General features: G+C 38.2%; 1 protein-coding gene across 2 annotated transcripts in view; it reads right to left on the bottom strand.

The window, feature by feature from the left end:
- The window catches only part of VIRMA (vir like m6A methyltransferase associated), a 66400-nt gene extending 46216 nt beyond the window's left edge, over nucleotides 1-20184 (bottom strand). The window contains exons 1-6 of one of the 2 annotated variants that reach the window (XM_045560756.1): nucleotides 20053-20184; nucleotides 12118-12233; nucleotides 6101-6187; nucleotides 4621-4669; nucleotides 2961-3129; nucleotides 408-530 (exon numbers count right to left, since the gene is read on the bottom strand). In XM_045560756.1, coding sequence (XP_045416712.1) covers nucleotides 408-530; nucleotides 2961-3129; nucleotides 4621-4669; nucleotides 6101-6187; nucleotides 12118-12233; nucleotides 20053-20115 — 607 coding nt within the window. In that variant the 5' untranslated portion in view covers nucleotides 20116-20184. The remainder of the gene's footprint in view (nucleotides 1-407; nucleotides 531-2960; nucleotides 3130-4620; nucleotides 4670-6100; nucleotides 6188-12117; nucleotides 12234-20052) is intronic. The other variant, XM_045560757.1, reaches the window with a different exon arrangement.
- Nucleotides 20185-20912: the final 728 nt, after the last annotated feature.

The raw sequence follows: 20912 nt of genomic DNA, 5'->3' as shown, positions 1-20912 counted from the left end.
GTGTATACATTGTATAACTTCATATAGTGAGAATTAATAAAGTATACTATTTTATGTTCTAGTACCATAAACAAATCCTTTTCTTTTTAGGTATTAAGTAACTATCCAGATTTTTCTCTTTTCTAATACATACTACTTATTTTTTAACTGGTACTCTTTTGTACATGTCACTATAGCAAACTAACACTTTATTTTCAAAGTAATGTTGGCACAGCTTCAAATTAATTAACTAATTTTTTTAAACAAGTTCATTTATCAATAGAAAAATACAAGGAAATATTGCACAGCATGGGGGGGAAGATTCATCAACTTTTGATTAACAGCATCTAATTTCTTTTCTTTAATCAAAAAGCACTGTTAATAATAATCAAGAAGAAAAAAAAACCTAGCACTGATTTTATTTATACCTGGCAGAGGCATAGGATCATCTTCATCATCATCAGGTGGAGGGGGTCCTGGAGGAGTTCTTGGTCCCCTTGGCTGTGGTCTTGGAGGGCTTCCATTAAACTGATCTTCTTTCTCCCCATCAGCTAGAGTTTTATTAGAGACAGAAAAAGAACTTTCAAATCACAGTTGACCCTTGAACAACACAGGTTTGAACTATGTGGGTCCCCTTATACTCAAAATACAGTATTCACAGGATGCAAAACCCACATGTATACAAAGGGCCAACTTTTCCTACATGCAGGTTCCTCTGGGCAGACTTCAGGATGACAGTATTAAAGTATAGAAAGATGAATGCATGAAAATATCCTTTTCATCATTTGAGATTTCCATCTTCAGAATTTATTGATAATAATCTTTTCCTTCCTAGTGTCTTAACAGAAATTTTGCTAAATAATCTATATTGGTAAAGTCAGAATTTCTGACTTCTCACATACCAAAATGTATACAGTCTTTGGCATAATCACAGAGAAATGAAGACTAATTTTTGTGCCAAAAACATAGGCCAATTTGTAACAGCCAGAAACTACAATAGAAACTACCCAAATGTCCTTCAACAAGTGAAAAATTAAATAAACTGTTGTACATTCATACTATTAATACCACTCAGCCATAAAAAAGAACAAACTATCGATATACATAACAAAGTGGACAAAAATCTCAAGGAAATTATCTTCAATGAAGAAAGTCAATCTCAGAAAGATACAGTATACCATTTCTGTAACTTTTCTAAATTAATATAATTATACAGATGGTGAACAGATCAGTGGTTGCCAAAATTAGAGATGAATGGGATAGATATGGATATAAAGGGGTTAACATGAGGAAACCTTATGGCAATGGGATAGTTAAGTATCTTGATTATGGCAGTGGTTCTATAAGGCTACAAGTGACATTAAAAAGCACCAAGCTACACACAAAGACGTACATGTCTAACTGGTGAAATCTAAACAAGTTCTACAGATTGTACCAATGCCAATTTTCTGGTTTTGATATTGTACTATAGCTATAAAAGATGTTAACACTGGGGGAAGCTGAAGAATACACAGGACTTCCCTGTACATTTCTTTGAAACCTCCTGTGAAATCTGAAATTATGTCAAAGTAAAAAGTTAAGTAAACTGAACAAAATGTTAAAGTAACTCCTATATATGTCAAGTATTGTGACAAGACTAAAGATACAAATATAAGTAAATATACTCTCTGTCCACAAGGAGCTCAGTCTGGCAAAAAAGACCAACAAGTACAGAAGAAGGAAGAAATAAAGGAAAAATAAAAGTAAAAGACTAACTATGCTTAGCAGGTAAGATATAAGAAAACAGATAAAGTGCAGTGTATGACCACCATTAGAGAAAAAGAGCTTATACGACATTACTATGTCAGGATTAATAGAAACAAAACTCATTTGTACTCACAAAATGCTAAATGTAAAGAAATTTTTTCCCTAATGACCTCAATTATAATTTCACAATGTAATCCTGAATCTCCATTCATTCATGCATTCATTCATAGAGACACAGTCTCACTAGATTGCCCAGACTGGACTCAAACTCCTGGGCTCAAGTGATCCTCCCCACTCAGCCACCCAAGTAGCTGGGATTACAAGCATGTGCCACTGTGCCTGGATCTGAATCTCCTTATTTCAACTCCTTACAGTAATTAGTACTGGAGTAAGGAAAAGAGATATAAGCCCATAAGCCCTTGGAAACATAAGCCCAGCTGCCTACCCTACAGAAAGAAAGCCACTGAAGTGTACTGAAGTTCTTATTTTTCTTGTTTTTGGCTAATGAGCAAAAGGTTCTCTGAAGTAGGAGAAATCTGCATTAGTTAAGATTTATACATCTTAAAAATTTGAAATGCATTCCTGAAAAAAAAACTTCCATTAACATAAGTATTCCAGGAATACATATCAAACTTCCTGCCTACTCTTCAATTAGTTTAGAAATAATTTTGATAGTAAACCATAAATAGCTACTGGATTGTATTATCATTAACATATTTTAGCCAGGCACGGTGGCTCACACCTGTAATCCTAGCACTCTGGGAGGCCGAAGAGGGAAGATCGCTCAAGGTCAGGAGTTCGAGACCAGCCTGAGCAAGAGTGAAACTCCGTCTCTACTAAAAATAGAAACAAATTAGCTGGATAACTAAAAATATATACAAAAAATTAGCCAGGCATGGTGGCGCATGGCTGTAGTCCCGGGTACTCGGGAGGCTGAGGCAGGAGGATTGCTTGAGCCCAGGAGTCTGAGGTTGCTGTGAGCTAGGATGACGCCACAGCACTCTAGCCAGGGTGATGGAGCAGGACTCTGCCTCAAAAAAAAAAAAAAAAAGAAAAGAAAAGAAATTGTAAACACTTCAACATAAAAAGAAATTCTCATAGGAAAGAATAAGAGACTGCCAGGTATCTTGTCACGTCTTAAGCAAGGTTCAAAAGGTAGGTGAGCTCTTTGAATTACCTTTTCTTAATATAATAGACATAAGTTTCACTGATGAAAGCAAATTTAAAATTCTCACCATGTTTTGGATTCCTTTTCAAACTTGGCTGTGGCTGGGGAGGTGGTGGTGGTGGAGGTGGTGGTGGTGGTGAGTCTCTGTCATGACTTACCACTCTATCCACTGATCCATATATTGCCAGTGTCAGACAGTTATACCAGCCTCTTAGCACCAGACCATCAGTATTCACCTGGTTTGTAGAGGTGAAAAAAAAACTTCCAAATTAATGTTTTAATATGCTAGAAGTAAACTGGTATCAAATTAGTTTGTGGCTCAACTAAAATCTTTAAAAGTATGCTGAAAATGCAAAGGTCAAATTGGTGAAATTTACCAAGAGGTACAACTTTTATATGGTTCTCCATGATTACCATAACTAAATCTGTCCTAAGACTACATCTCCCCAGTCCTGTAAGTTTAACCAGATTCCCACCCAAGAGAAGAGAAATGAGAATAAAATTAAATGGGAGTTATTGCTAATTAATAAATTAAACCTCAATAGTTAATGGGATCAAGGATGGGAACAAAAGTACAAATTGTGCCCAGCTTCAAGAATGACAAAGTTCATAAAATTGTATAGCATTCTTCTTACATGCCCAAATCATATATGCAGGTATATTTTATGTACCCATATTGTACTTAAAAAAGAGAACCCAAAGGCATTAAATAAATTGTTTTTGCAAAGAAACTTTCTCCTAAAAATATCAAAGACTTGGCCAATGTCATTAACCCTCAATATTTCCTCATAAAATAAAAATAACTTTATGCTTTTCAAAGCTGATCTATCTTAATGGCTAGATCTTTACAACTATGACAGTTAGAACAAATATTATTGTTATTTTTTAATAAATAAAAAAATCAGAGTGTCTGAAGAAGAACCTGCTCTAGAAACCAAAGCCCCTGACTTCTGGGTTCTCATTACATTCCACCATACTCGGTAAAGATGAAGTTGTAAGTGTTATTGGGGCCTCTTCTGAAGGCACAATAAGGAAGAGAGAATTTAATATTCTCCTTGCTAGACTATATAGGGAAACTGGGGACCAGAAGAAAGGCTCAAAGTCTACGCCCAGGAATTGATAGATTCTTGGCAGAAATCCCTTTGGGAGGAAGATAAACAGATAACGATGATAATTTTTAGTCTAAACAGGATGCAGAGGATTAAATAATCATGCCCACCCCCAAAATCAAAAAGCAAACTGTAGTCCCATACAAAATCAAAATTATTTTTGCATTTTAGATCTTCCATTAGCTGTTTCTAGAATGGCAATTGGTGTATCAAGAAAAATGGCACACTTTTGATAAGGAAGGAGAAATATGAAATATGTATTTTTAAAGAAACCTTAATTAAGGAACAGTAATGTCTAATAATAATCTGCCTATCATCTTCTGAATTTGCTCACCTTAATAAAAGAAGGGAAAGCACAAATGCTGGTCTCTTCCTAATTCAAGTATATAACTAGGGGAAGAAAGAGCTTTATAGGTAGAGAATGACATTACAAGGTCTTTACTCCACTTTAAAATAGATTCTGGATGCAAGAGGAATCAGATAAGAAATGATGACATCCTGCAGCACTAAAACCAAATAAACTGACATTCTGCATCAATAATTTATTTGGATCACAAACTTTGAATGGAGGTGAGAACAAACAGCAATGACAAGTTGAAAACTGACTTCCACAATTACCTTTGAGTTGGGTCTAAAGATGATGGAAGTATTCTCATCATATTCCAGGCTGCCAAAAAGAGTGGGAATAAATACACAGGCTGAAACACTGAACATCATAGATGATGAAGTCTTTCTTGATCCAACTATTTTAATGTAACCAAATGCTACATTTTTGTTTTGATTGAATAAACCACGAAGTTTGGGTTTAATTTACTGCCCCCAAAATATTATCAAGAATAAATCAACCCCCAAAATTCTGAATTAATTGGTTTGGGCTGAGTACAGATATCAATATTTTGTTAAAAGCACCCCACGTAATTCTAATATACAGCCAGAGTAGAGAACCATTGCATTACATTTATACAAAAATGCAGACTACAACTAAAATGTAAGAAAAGCGCCTATTTTTATCAAGTGGCTATTGACATAAAAACACCCTAAAATAGTAAAAACTATCTGCTTCTAATTTTCTAGGTTTCCCTTAATTTAAAAAGGTTAAATTACCAACATAATTTAATAATAAATGACAGAAGAATCAATAAAAGAATGATGTCGGCCGGGCACGGTGGCTCACGCCTGTAATCCTAGCCCTCTGGGAGGCCGAGGCGGGTGGATCGCTTGAGGTCAGGAGTTCGAGACCAGCCTGAGCGAGACCCCGTCTCTACTAAAAATAGAAATAAAAATTATGTGGACAACTAAAAATATACATAGAAAAAATTAGCCGGGCATGGCGGCGCATGCCTGTAGTCCCAGCTACTCGGGAGGCTGAGGCAGTAGGATCGCTTAAGCCCAGGAGTTTGAGGTTGCTGTGAGCTAGGCTGACGCCACAGCACTCACTCTAGCCCGGGCAACAAAGTGAGACTCTGTCTCAAAAAAAAAAAAAAAAAAAGAATGATGTCTAAGAAACTGTGAATTTCTGACAGAAATAGAAATTTTCCCACATTTAAGCTACCTTTAAAATTTTTTATTTTATAAATGAGTTCTAAGTAAATGCATTTAATGGTCAATTTGTTTGCAGATATCACAACCAGTTTTAATAATACCTTGTATGTATTAAATAATCCAAAAAGGGAGTATCTATTAACAAAAGTCTGAATTTACAAAAGTGACTATGGAATTTTAAATTACAAAGTAGTATGATGTAAAAGACACATAAAATATTAGCTCACAATGTGTTTATATAATTTTACTTAAGAATCAAAAAGCAATCTTTTCCAAATTAGATGGTTACTATTAAATCATGTGAAAGTATCACGTGTATAAGAAATGCATGTAAGAGTAAAAAGCAAACAAAAGATGGGGAATGTTTCACACATTTAAAATTTTATTTTGTAAATATACTCAACATCTCCTTATGAGTTTGACATTTCTTTAATATTGCCTTGATAAAATTAAACCTTGCATTCTCGGGTCTTCCAGCAGATACATCCTTTTCTTCTAGCTAATGAACAAAAATGTTTTGCTTACTAACTCATAAGTTACTAGTGAAATTACCTACCTTCCCAACCTATCGAAAACCGGGGCACTTGGTTTGCTTACATTGTTGAAGAATAAGTCTAATTGAAATGTGTGTGGCGATGTCTCCCTGTGAATAAAACAAAGTCAAAATATCAGCCTTTGTAATAATCAGTTCCTAAATTAAAACAAAAAATATAGTAAGTACAAAGTTAAAAGCAATTCTAGAATTAGAGTATAACATTCCTAAGATTTAAATAACAAAAATATACGTTGAATATTATTTTCTTTTTTTTTAATGAAGGGGTGGAGGGTTGGGAGGAGAGGTACTCAATTTCCCTGGTTTTTTCTTTTGTTGTTGTTGAGACAGAGTCTTACTCTGTTGTCCTGGGTAGAGTGTAGTGGCGTCATTGTAGCACACTGCAACCTCCAACTCCTGGGCTGTAAGAGATCCTTCTGCCTCAGCCTTCCAGGGAGCTGGGACTACAGGCACACACCACAATGCCCAGCTGATTTTTTTTTCTTTTTGGGAGAGATGGGGGTCTCATTCTTGCTCAAGCTGGTCTCCAACTCCTGAGCTCAAGCAATCCTCCCACCTCAGCCTCCCAGAGTGCTAGGATTACAGGCATGAGCCACCGCACCTAGCCTTAATATGACATTTTATATAATTTTATTCACATCCAATTCTCAACTGGACAACTGTTACTGAAAATAAAATTTTAATCAAGCATCTTTTATCTGCTACATGGTGTCTACCTTAAATAATTAAAATTTTTAATTTATTTTAAAGGTAAATACTAATTGTTGTGATATCTACCTAATTGTATAATTCTTTATATCACTGCTCCCTTTCATTAGCAAAAAGAATTAGGGGTTAACTAACTTCAAGTTGTTTTTTTGAGACAGGGTCTCACTCTGTCGCCTAGGCTAGGGTACAGTGGCCCAATCATAGCTCACTACAACCTCAAGCTTCTGGACTCAAGTGATCCTCCTGACTCAGCCTCCCAAATAGCTAGGACTACAGGCAAGTGCCACCATACCCAGCTAATTTTAAAAAAAAATTTTTTTTATAGAGATAGGGTCTCACGATGTTTCCCAAGCTGTTTGAACTCCTAGGCTCAAACAATCCTGCCTTGGCCTCCCAAAGCACTGGGATTATAGGCATGCGTCACTATGCCCAGCCTCAAGTTCTATATTATAATTGCAATTTGATTTCAACTTAATCCACATTAATACAAGGCTGTAATCATAATCTTAGCATCAGAGCCCTAAATTGTGACTTAAAGCCTAAATTGAAATTTCTATAGTAGCAATTTACACAAATATTTTGGTCTTTTTAAAATAGATTATATAGTTAAGATTAAAGCCTATTTAATTTGCATTAGACTGAAATTTTAGTACACTTCATGTAAAAGATACCATATCATAGCACCATTGGCCAAAATTCCTTAGGCTCAACTAAAATTTTGGCTTTAAACACCACATTCTTTGTTATTGTTCATATAAAAACCCAAATGGTAAAAAGCATCATGTCCACAGTACCATCGAAGAGATTCCTTCATGCATGATAGAAGTACAAATGGTACAGTCATTCTGAAAGGCAATGTGGCAATCAGGAGACTGAAAAAATGTTCACATCATGCTATGATTTGAAAGCATCCCTCAAAGTTCCTATGCTGGAAACTTAATCCTCAATGCAACAGTGTGGAGAGGTAGGCCCTAATAAAAGGTGATTAGGTCATGAGGGCACTCTGCCCTCATGAATGGATCGATGTTGTTACCTGGGCAGTAGGTTAGTTATCCCATAGTGGGTTAGTTAGCATGGGTGCGCTTGTTATTTAATAAAAAAGCAAGTTCAATCTCCTATTGCTCTCTTGCTCCCTCTGGCCCTTCTGCCTTCCTCCATGTGATGACACAACAAGAAGGCCCTTGTCAAATGCTAGCACCTTGATATTGGACTTCCCAGCCCCCAGAAATGTAAGAAATAGATTGCTTTTCTTTATAAATTATCCAGTCTGTGGCATTCTATTATAGTAACACAAAATGGACCAAGACACACCACTTGATCCACTTTTTTCTAGAAGTGTTTCCACAGAAACACTAATATGTTAATAAGGATTTTTTTCAAGAGGAGACTCATCATATACTGTTACTTGTAATTTGAAAACTAAAAACAATCTAAGGGGTCAGGTATGGTGGCTCATGCCTGCAATCCCCATACTGTGGCAGGAAGACCGTTTGAGCACAGGAATTTGAGACCACCTGAGCAACACAGCAAGAGATCCCAACTCTACAAAAAATAGAAAAGTTAGCTAGGCTTGGTGGTGTGTGCCTGTGGTCCCAGCTATTCAGGAGGCTGAGGCAGGAGGTTGCAGTGAGCTACGGATGACACCACTGCACTCCAAACTGGGCAACAGAGGGGGACCCTGTCTCAAACAAAACAAAACAAAACAGTCTAATGGTCCCCACAAAAAAGACTAATCAAATAAATTACAGCACATTAAATTCCTTAGACTATGTAGCTATTAGAAATCATAAATTCGGATAACATTTAATAATATGAAAGTATTCCTGACACATTATTAAATGAAATAAAGGAATACACAGAACAATATACAGTAGAGTCAGAGTAACAACATACATTTACCTTACCCGAATTCAACCCAACAACTCTAGTCTCTCCCTCTTGCCCTTCTTCAAACTAGACCCTGGACTCTCAAATCTCAAGAAAAGGAAAAAGAGCTCAAATGTAAACTCTTTACTTCTGACCCACTATAGGCTCAGGTCCTAGTCACTGAAAAGTGATTTAAAGAATCTAGGGTAGCCGGGCGCGGTAGCTCACGCCTGTAATACTAGCCCTCTGGGAGGCCGAGGAGGGTGGATCGCTCAAGGTCAGGAGTTCGAGACCAGCCTGAGCGAGACCCCGTCTCTACTAAAAATAGAAAGAAATTATATGGACAGCTAAAAATATATATATAGAAAAAAATTAGCTGGGCATGGTGGCGCATGCCTGTAGTCCCAGCTACTTGGGAGGCTGAGGCAGTAGGATCGCTTAAGCCCAGGAGTTTGAGGTTGCTGTGAGCTAGGCTGACGCCACGGCACTCACCCTAGCCCGGGCAACAAAGGGAGACTCTGTTTCAAAAAAAAAAAAAAAGAATCTAGGGTAATCTGACTGCATTAGACTTTTAACTCACAACTTGGTGACTATAAAAAAAACCTAACCTCACATATTTACCACATGTAAAACAACAACATAATATACGTACACACATACATATATAAACACGCACACACATTAAAAACCACAAAATACCAAATGTTACGATTGATTGTCTTGGAATAGAGAAATTATAGGGATTTTAACTTTACCTATGCATTTCTGAATTTTATAAAGAGAAAAGACACTATTGTAAAGTATGCTCACAAGTATCATTTGATCTCTAACATTACTTTCAACCTTGAGATTCTAGTCTTCCTGACTTGGATTTGTTTTGTTGTGTTAATACTTTATTTCACTGTTCTGTAACATATTAATCATGTATAAAGCTGTTTCTGATACTTTTATATTTGGAGTTACTAAAACACAAAGAGCCACTCATCCCTAGCTAAGAAAAGGAAAAGGGATAAGAGGGAAAATGAAACCAATACTCCTACTCATTGCAACTAACGGCAGAGATCCAGTTTGCCTGCTGTGGTAGCCAGCCTCCAAGATGGCCCCCAATGACTCCTTTAGCTTCCTAGCATTCACACCCTGTGTAGTTCCCTCCCATACTGTACCAGCAGAATATGTAACCAACAGAATACAGTAAAGGTGATAATGTCACTTCTGATATTAAGTTATAAAACACACTGACTGTGGCTTCCTTCTTGGGCATGCTCTCTCTCTCTCTTGGATCACTCACTCTGGAGCAAGCCCATGGTGTGGATCTCCTAGCAAGGAACTGAAACCTCCTACCAGGAGCCACTTGAGCGAGCTACCAAGCAAATTCTCCAGCCCCAGCCTATATCTTGACTACAATCTCATGAGAGAACCTAAGCCAGCTAAGCCACTCCTAGATTCCTGACCCTCAGAAACAATGTGAAATAATAAATGTTTAGTTCTAGACTATTAGTTGTTATAGAAAAACAGATAACTAATAGGTCTTGCTTGACCAAAAGCAGCACAAATAGAGAAGACTGTCAGATATATTATCGATACCCCATCTTTACAATTCTATATACATCTCCCTTTATAGGTAAAGAAAGACATGTATAGGAAAACATGAGTTTTAATTTTCTTAAACATGGATCAAAGATATGAAGTCAATTATAATGATCCTTCATTGCAAACATTAATTAAACATCTTATTGTTTTATTTTGAATCTTTTAATTTTTGAATGGTGGAGATTTTATATCTATTTCTACAATTAACAAACTATTTTTCACAATAATGAAGAAATGAGCCCTTAACTTTGAATCTGTCCCATAACACCTGACCATGATTTAACTAGTTTAACTCTTTTATGTGATAGAAATTGAGTTATCCATAGCATGCCTAGAATGAAATGTGATATTGATACATAAAACTAATACCTAGGCTAGTTATAAGCTAAAAACTCATGTAAGATATATTAGTATTTATTATATATATAGCTAATATACAATACTAGATTTAATATATTTATGACATATATTCATGTTTCCACAGCCAAAATTTGGCTTATATATCCAACCTTATAATTAAAATCAGAAGATAATGATTATTCATGTTACAACAAAGATCAAATTTCTCTATTTTATGTCAGTAGTTAAAGCTATCTATAACCCCATGTCAGGGACTAGATTTTACATTTTACTTCTCACAGTAACTTAGAGAAAGCATCAAATAATTACTTGCTAGTTATAGCTATTGGCTAACTTGAAGCTATAAAATAATAAAAAGACATATCAGGCTTATCACCAAGTCATAAAAACTGATACCATAAAATCATATAATAAGAAATGCAATAATGTAATAAAAATTAAATTTCTTAATATTCAAACTTTATCTTACTTTCAAGAGAAAAGTCAGGTTAAAAATACTTCATCTAGGCTGGGCACGGTGGCTCACACCTGTAATCCTAGCACTCTGGGAGGCCAGGGCGGGAGGATCAATTGAGCTCAGGAGTTGGAGACCAGCCTGAGCAAGAGCAAGACCCCGTCTCTACTAAAAATAGAAAGAAATTAGCTGGACAACTAAAAATATATAGAAAAAATTAGCTGGGCATGGTGGCGCATGCCTGTGGTCCCAGCTACTTGGGAGGCTGAGGCAGAAGGATTGCTTGAGCCCAGGAGTTAGAGGTTGCTGTGAGCTAGGCTGACACCACGGCACTCTAGCCCAGGCAACAGGGTGAGACTCTGTCTCAAAAAAAAAACAAACAAAAAAAACTTCATCTATTTGATTATGCCACCCCAGAATATTTTGGAAAATGTAAACCTATTTCCGCCAACATACACTGATTCACTCACTCATTTATTCATTCATTCATCTAGAGACAGACCCTCACTGTCATCCAGGCTGGAATTGCAGTGGTACAATCACAGTTCCCTGCTACCTTGAACTCCTGGGCTCAAGAGATCATCCCACCTCAGCCTCCTGACCTCCTGAGTAGCTGGGACTATGGGTATACACCACCACATCCAGCTAATTTTTGTATTTTTTGTAAAGACATGGGTCTGGTTATGTTGCCCACACTGGTCTCGAACTCCTGGCCTCAAATGATCCTCCTATCTCAGCCTCCCAAAGCACTGGGATTACAGGTATGAGCCACCATGCCTGGCATCCACCAACTTTAAAAAAAATAATGATTAAAGAAAATCTTACCCAGTACTTAGGTGAAATAATTATTCTTTTCAAGTTTAAGATGACATATGTGTTATGTAGAAAATCTAGAGTTAATCACAATGCAGCATAACCATAACTGAAGAAAGTTTCAGGGCTTTATTACTTACAAAACATTACCTTAAATTTTTGCATTTAAGAATATGTTTCTAAGACAATCTTTAGTCAAAAAATACTTTCAAAAAGAGAGTTTACTTACCCATATGCTCTATTGTCAGGCAGGCTGCTATGGGCTCTTACTCCTGGGGGTATGACTCGGACTTCATTGATATAAACCACACAAGGAAAACGAACAACATCTATATGAGAACTTTGCTTTAAAGAGAGAGGGAGGGGGGAACATATGTAAGTAAATAAGTTTCTCTATTCAAAATTTACTCATCTTCTATACGATTTTCTCATTCAGAATATCACAAATAACCTTAAAATAAACTTTGTATCATTAAATAAGTTATTTACAATGCTGTATAAATCATTTTTTAAAAATAGCTGATGATAAAAAGCACCTACTTAAGTCTCCCAATTTGTGTAACATTTTCTGTAGTGTATTTACTTCCTTTATACCAATACAGACCCACTCTGAAACCTCTGGAGCCAAAAGCCTTTCAGAATCCTGACTTTTTGAATTTCCAGAAAGGTAATATGATACAAACACTGCATATTATAATACTTAAGACCTCAGTGGCTTCCCTTCTAGGGTAGTACCTTGTAATCAAAACATTAATATTTCTGCAGCCACATGTATCAACATTCACACTATTATTTAGAATATAACGAGCATCATGTCAGTATAGATCAGACTACATGGCCAACTGATTTTTCCACTATTTTTGAATTTTTAAATTACAGACAAGAGACTGTAGATGTGTACTTAAACCAGCTTACTTTGCTAAACTTACATATGAACTAATATCAAGGGATTAGGGAAGTCATTCAGGCACTGAATGGTCACAGTAAACCCCTACTGAAATTTAAAAAAAAAAAAAATCCACAGAGTTTATCATAATATAAAAATGGATAGCATAAATTATGTTTAGTATATACTTATCTGTATGTATCATTTGACACAGAATTAGACAAATATAACTCTTGTTTTCAATAATAAAAAATGAAATTTCACATTATTTTTGGACTATTTTACATCAACTTTTCCTAGCAGTTCAGTCAACTGTCACCACCTAGTGGTCAAAGTTCATCACAAGAAGAATGGTTTACATTATTTGTTCCTAGAAAGACTGAGTCTCTTCCTCAAGTTGCAAGGAATATCGTGCATATCAATATACCAAAAGAACATGTTCAAGTTAGTCTTTCTAGAAATGCAACAGAGGATGACTTCCTAATTTTGCATTTTAAACTTGGAGATTATAATATAGGGGTATAGAAATCCCCAAATATGTTTACTGTTTAAATGTACTTTAAACTCTCAAAGATATAAAATAAACAGGATGAATGCGAAGTGAGGCTGACTGCTAGCGGTTGTACAATATCCAATTTCCTCTTCTTCTAGAGAAGTTTTAGCTGGGCACAAGTAAAGACTATTTACCAGACTTCTGGAAGCCAGTATGAACACATGATTACTAAATTCTGATCAATGGTATGTAAATGGAAATGATGTAGGCACCTCTGGGTCATGCCCTTAAAGGGAAAATTCAGACTTTTAGACGTTTCTTCCACCTTTTCTTCCAACACTCTGTCTTTAAAACATGTTATTATAGTGAGCTACTGTGTACGACACAGGCGACACTCTAAGGTTGGCAGAGGAACAACACAGAGAAGCCTGGGTTCCTGACATTACAGATCTTCCATATTAGCCCTAGATTATTTTCAACCAGATTACTGAAACACAAAATTTTATGTTAGCTAAATCCACTGTTACTTTGGCTTTTGTTACAACAGCTGAACTTGTATCCTAATTATTACAAATATACCTTAGGTATTCAACAAATACTACAGATTTTTCTTTAAGGGCAGGGTCTTGCTCTGTCATCCAAGCCTACATCACCACATCCAGCTAATTTTTTTATTTTTTGTAGAGGTGGGGTGTTGCTATGTTGCCCAGACTGTACCACAGATTTATATAAACTTTATATAAGCATAAGAGAAATAAGCATTTTGTCTCAACTTTGGTGCTATATTTCCTGCCAGTAACAAACTCTTTTATTTAAAAAGCTTACTATATAGAAGTTCCTTTGTTCACATAGTAACAAATTCTCATTTATTTGTATTTTTATAAATACAAGGTCTCACTCTGTCACCCACACTAGAGTACAGTGGTGCGACCCTAGCTCACTGCAGCCTCAAACTCCTGGGCTCAAGGGATCCTCCTGCCTCAGCCTCCCCAGTAGCTGAGATTTAAGTGTGCACCACCATGCCCAACTAATTTTAAAACAACTTTTTTGTAGAGACTGGGTCTTGCTACATTGCCCAGGCTGGTCTCTAGCTTCTGGTCTCAACTGATCCTCCTACCTGTCCTCCCAAAGTGCTGAGAGACACTGTGTTCAACCTAAATTCTCATTTATATGTACAAAGGAAGCTTAGAACAAAAGTTTATCAACTCTATCCTCCTCTAACCTGGCCTCTACTAATGAATGGCATTAGTAGTAGTTAGACTATAACCTATGGACCTAAAAAAATGAATTTAAGGATTTAGAGCCTTTCAAAATCTATTTTGTTTTTAAGTAGAAGAGTTTCTGTATTAGTTGCTACCATTTTTATTAAATACTTATTTCCAAGCATTTATTAAATGTCTACTATATTCCAAGATATGGTAGGTTCTGAGGATATGAAGACAAGATATAATCTCTGCCATTAAAGGAACAATCTAAGGCCGGGCACATTGGATCACTCCTGTAATCCTAGTACTCTGGGAGGCTGAGGCGGGAGGATTGCTTGAGCTCAGGAGTTCGAGACCAGCCTCAGCAAGAGTGAGACCCCATCGCTACTAAAAATAGAAAAATTAGCCAGGTGCCATGGTGTGCACCTGTAGTCCCAGCTACTCAGGAGGCTGAGGCAGGAGGATCACTTGAGCCCAAGAGTTTGAGGTTGCTGTGAGTTAGGCTGAAGCCACAGCACTCTACTCAGGGCAACAGAGTGAGACTCTGTCTCAAAAACAAAAAGGGGGGGGAACAGACAATATATTGTGGTAGACAAATAGATAAATTGCCACAATACAGACTCACACAAGATGCTATGAAAATTCAGAGGGGCACTTAGCTAACTCAGATTGTGGGGAAACATTTGTGGAGGAAGAAGGATACCAAGGAAGGTTTCCCAAAAGAAGTAGCACCTAAGCTAATTAAGTCTTCAAGGAAAACAAAAATCAGTGGAAGAGAGGGAAAAGTAGGAGGAGAAAGCATGCACAAAAGGAAGATGAACTTGGAAGGATCAAGAAATTGCAAACATAAGTTTGGGCAACAGAGCAAGACCCTGTCTCTACAAAAAATTAAAAAATTAGCTGGGTGCAGTGGCTCAGGCCTGTAATCCCAGCACTTTGGGAGGCTGAGACAGAAGGAGCATAGTTTGAGACCAAGAGTTTGAGACCAGCCTGAGCAACATAATGAGACTCTATCCTTACAAAAAATAGAAAAATAGCCAGGTGTGGTGGCACGTACCTATAGTCCCAGCTACTCCAGAGGCTGAGGCAGGAGGATCACTTCAGCCCATGAGTTTGAGTTTGCAGTGAGCTATGATGATACCACTGCACTCTAGCCTGGACAACAGAGCAAGACTCTCCCTTGATGGCTAGAGAACAAAATAGGGGAGGAAAATAGGGCAGAATAGCTAAGCACAATCAAGAGATTTACGAGAAATAAGATTTTCATCTAAGTCATTAGCCAATTTCAAACCTGTAACTCTATCTAGGACCTCTCTCCTGAGCCCCATGCTGCCATATCCAACTGCCCACTAGGCATCTCCACTTGAATGTCCTTTGGGCACCACAAATTCAAATCCAAACTCAACTGTTTTATATCAGTGATGGCACCACCATCCACACAATACCCAAGACATTATCATCCTTGGCTTCTCATTCTCTCTCGTCTAAATCATCCATCCGGCCAGGCGTGGTGGCTCACACCTGTAATCCTAGCACTCTAGGAGGCTGAGGTGGGAGGATTGCCTGAGCTCAGGAGTTCAAGACCAGCCTGAGCAAGAGTGAGATCCTGTCTCTACTAAAAACAGAAAAAAATTAGCTAGGCGTGGTGGCATGCACCTGTAGTCCCAGCTACTCAGGAGGCTGAGGCAGGAGGATCACTTGAGCCCAGGAGTTTGAGGCTGCTATGAGCTAGGCTGATGCCACAGCACTCTAGCCCAGGGAACAGACTGAGACTCTGTCTCAAAAAAAATTAAATTTCATAAAAAACAAATCATCCATCCATTCAAATACCAAGTGCTATTGATTAAAACCCTAAATAGCTCTCAAATCTGTGTATTTCCCTCCATTTCTGCTGTTGCTCCTTTAGTGTTATATACTACACTGCTCTAATCTGGATTACAGTAAATAGATCCTAACTGGTTCTGTGCTTCTTTCTTGCCCCCCCCTTCAACCAATTCTCCCGTTGCAGTGTGGTCTTTGTAGAATATGAACGTATTACTTCTTGCTTCTTACTGCTGTCAAGCCAAATTCCTAGGTCTTATAAGTAAAATTGGCCTCTTTATCACTCCAAACTTCTATCCCTAATACACCATATTTTTTCTCATTTTCATGCCGTCATTCATGCTGTTCTCTCTGCTTAGAACTCCCTCACACCCCTCTGTCCCAACTCCCTTTTAGATGTCAATTTTCTCTTGAAAGCTGAACCAGATCAAGTCTAGATAGGTGCCTCTCCCTTGTATAAACAAAGTCCTTTATTTAACTGAATTGCAACTGCCTCATTTATCTCTCTCATTAGTGTACGTGCTTCAAGAAGACAAGAACCAAGCCTCAGTTTACTGTATATTCATATGCCTAAGATATTCATTTAATAAATGAAGGGCTTTTCATAGGCACTTAAAAGTTTATTAAATTGTGTTTTCAGAAAGTTAAAAATAAAGCTTAGGAAGAAAGGTTGGCAATGAGATATCATGGAAGTGTTTATGATCAGGAAAGTAATAGGAACGTGAAGTACAGACTGGTCAGATTCCACAATTCTAAGCCACATTTACCTGTGGAAGGAGTGTTTACAGGTTACAATGTAGCTGTCTCCCCTCACTCTACTATCCCTGCCAACTACCTTCTCTTTCTACCTGCTCCCTTAGCTATCACATCTATTCCTACCCCTTCCATTATCACTTCTGCAGTTGAGTTCCAAGTAGGTTTCCTAAAAGAAGCTATAAAATGACCTCTAAAAAGAAAGGACATTCTAGCATCAACCGCTTCCATAAGACAGTATTTTAAACCCAGCATTTCACCTGGAAAGTAATAAACAGATAACTAAAAATGTATAATTTATCTTAAAGAGTATTATATTACATCACTGTTTGTAAAGTCAGAAATCTAAACATATAAGAATTTATTATATTGTATAGAATATCTAAGGAGAGAAACAGGATCGCTAGGGGACAGGGATGGGAGACTTATATATATATATATATTTTTTTTTTTTTTTTTGAGACAGAGTCTCAGTCAGCCAGGCTAGAGTGCAGTGGCATCATCATAGCTCACTGCAACCTCAAACTCCTGGGCTCCAGTGATCCTCCTGCCTCAGCATCCCAAGTAGTTGGGAGTACAAGTACACACCACCACACCTGCTAATTTTCTACTTTTTGTAGAGACAGGGCTTTTGCTCAGGCTGGTCTTAAATTCCTGACCTCATGCAATCCTCCCACCTTGGCCTCCCAGAGTACCAGGATTACAGGCATGAGCCACTGTGCCCGGCTGAAAGACTTACTTTTTACCATATACCCTTTTGTACCTTTTGACTTTGTACCTCATAAATGTCTTACCTAGTGGAAAAAAAAAAGAAAATTTTTATAAATGAAGCTTACTTTTAAACTGTTATACATACGTATTTCTTGATTTATATAGATACACATGTTGATAGGTGATAAAACACAAAACAGTATTACAATATTGGAACACTAATGTAGATGGGGGGTGTACACATTTAAGCATAATAATATTAAGTAGAGGATTTGGAAAATATTAATATAAAGATATCTGTTAATCACAGCTACAAAATACAAAGTAAATACTGATTATAACAGGATTTGGGGGAGAGACAGAGAAAGGAAATCAATTCACTCATATCCTTCAAGACTCAGCTCAAATGTGATCTCTACTAAGCCTTACCCAATCACCTCCAGAGGAAGGTATTTACTACCTGCCCTATCTTCTCATGGTCCTCAATGTTTGTCTAAGAATGAATAAAGGAATAGATTAAATATATGATAAACAAATGAATGCCAATTTTCTAATCTAGAATAGAACTAAACTAATTCATCATATCCTTCTTTCTTTCATTTTTGACTGTTCTCTATTTCTATACACATGGTATGTTTTGTTCTGATCCAACTACTGCCCCCATTGTGAGTTTTCTAAAACCTCACTGGAATTATAGTAATTGAACAGGGCTAACTGACTCACATGAAATGTGAGACCATACTTAACGTATTGTCCATAGAAATGACAAAGTTCTCCAATTTTTGTCTTTTACAGACCATTCTTTAAATTAGAAGATCAAGGCTGTCAATTTATTTTGCCAAGTAAAGCATTAAGATACAACCACTACTCACTATGATCATTATCTCCTAAAAGAAAAAACATTTTAAACATTTTTCATTCAAATTCTTATTGAGCACCTACATTTTGCTAAATACTGCCCATGGCACTGGAGATACAGCTGAAAGCAAGAGACATTCTACAGATTCTCACGAAGCCTGATGCTAGAACACACACTTTTTTTTTTTTTTGAGACAGAGTCTCGCTCTGTTGCCCGGGCTACAGTGCCATGGCGTCAGCCTAGCTCACAGCAACCTCAAACTCCTGGGCTCAAGCGATCCTACTGCCTCAGCCTCCCAAGTAGCTGGGACTACAGGCATGCGCCACCATGCCCGGCTAATTTTTTTCTATATATATTTTTAGTTGGCCAGATAATTTCTTTTCTTTTTTTTTTTTTAGTAGAGACGGGGTCTCGCTCTTGCTCAGGCTGGTCTCGAACTCCTGACTTCGAGTGATCCACTCGCCTCGGCCTCCCAGAGTGCTAGGATTACAGGCGTGAGCCACCGCGCCCAGACTAGAACACACTCTTGATAAAAATAAGAGAAATAGTCTCTGAAGAATAGTTTTCTAAATTAAGTTTACACTAAGAGAAAGACGAGGTTTGCCCTTTTTTTGCTTCAATTTTTCTGTGGCCTTCGTTAAGGTTCATTTTTGATCGCCTCTGGGGAACTGGCCATATTTAATTTATATATGGCGGGGCCTATCATACGTTCAGGGGCGATCAAGTAATTTGGTACAGAAAGATTGCTCCACAACACCTGACCCCGGCCCCTCAAAACAATCATCTGCTTTCTGACGACAGGATGACTGTAATTCTCTCAGCTCTCCTCTCTTCAGAAGTATTCTCCATGCAAAAGCTTTCCGCGAAAGTAGCTCATGTCCCAACGTGGGAAATCTTTCCAAGAGATTAAGTATTAAAGTTTCCACACAAACTGGAGAACGCCGCAATCCTAAACCGGATGACTGTCACAACTGGGCCACATAATTCCCGTTAGAAAAGAGCCCAAAGAAGAGGGGTTTAGAAACACCGTGACTCGAAAACCGCGAAGCCAGCGCGAGCTGCTCAGACCCCCGCACTGCTGTCAAACACAAACTACCCAAGAGCCCTCCCAAACGCCACCTGAGGTAAACCTGAGAACCATGATCCTTGTCAAGGCCCAAAGCTGACAGAAAAATATTTTTGAAAAAATTTAAAAAGCAATGCAAACAGAGCAACCAACTCGACCAAAGACGCTGGGGGCCCAAGTTAAGCAGAGAAACGAAGGGGCTGCTGCCGCCCTTCCTCCGACACGGTGATCACACCGTTGAGGGGAGGAGGTGTGTGTATGTGAGGAATTAGAACGGCAATCGGCAGAAAGAAAACTCCACAACGCCTAGCGATTTTGTAAGGGTCCCCAAGCCGAGAAATAGGGTCGGAATCAATTCGCCAAGTCTTACCTCAGCGCTCGGGTGTTTAAAAGTATCTAAAAATAGCAGTTCCATCGCCGAGTCCACCGCCATGTTTGCCGCGGGCGGGGAACGGGGGGAGGACTTCCGGGGCAGCGCTCCAACCTCTGCGACAGCGGCTCCGGAGAGGGAGAATACCACAGCACTTCCGGCAGCCGGGGCGCTAGCGCCGCAAGCCTCAGCCTATCGCAACGCACCTTGCTGAGCGAAGTCGCCGGCCCCACCTTCTCCGGCGCGGCGGGGGTAGCCCTCGGAAAGCGCGGAGGGGTGGAGGGAAGATCGGCGAGGACTACGGAGTCTTCAGTGGGCCAAACCTGTTGTTCTACCGCGTTGCAGAGCCACGGCGGCCTACGGGTGGTGGCGCACAGAGCTGGCTGTGAAGGTGGAGGAAGGGGAGGGAAGGCTGGCAACTCTGGCCACCTGCCCCGTACACCTTCAAAAAAACGGCTTTTCCAGCACTGGGAGCACAAAGATGCAGTGAACAAGATCGCAAAGTAAGACGTTTTAAAAAGAAGAAAAGAAACTGTCGTCTCAGCAAACGAAGAGATTCTTTGTTTTCTTGTCTGTAAAATGTGAAGAGTAATACTTATCCCACAGGATGATTGTGAGGATTAATTAAAATAAAATTCAAAGACTTGTATAAGGTGAAATGCCATGAACTATAAAAAGGAGGTAGAGTGAAAAGTAAGCCTCCCTATCGGGTGTTGATGAGCATTGGAACAGCTGGAACTAACACAGCTGGTTTGGTGGTATTCACTGGCAGAAACCCTTGGGAGAGCAGTTAGGAAATAGTAAAATTACGTGTGCCTATCCTTTTTCTAGGAAAATTGTTGCGCACGTGCCCAAAGAAA

Source organism: Lemur catta, chromosome 9, assembly GCF_020740605.2.
Source record: "Lemur catta isolate mLemCat1 chromosome 9, mLemCat1.pri, whole genome shotgun sequence".
Lineage (NCBI taxonomy): Eukaryota > Metazoa > Chordata > Mammalia > Primates > Lemuridae > Lemur > Lemur catta.
The sequence above is the reverse complement of the archived record's forward strand: the minus strand, read 5'-3'. Positions and strand labels throughout refer to the sequence as shown.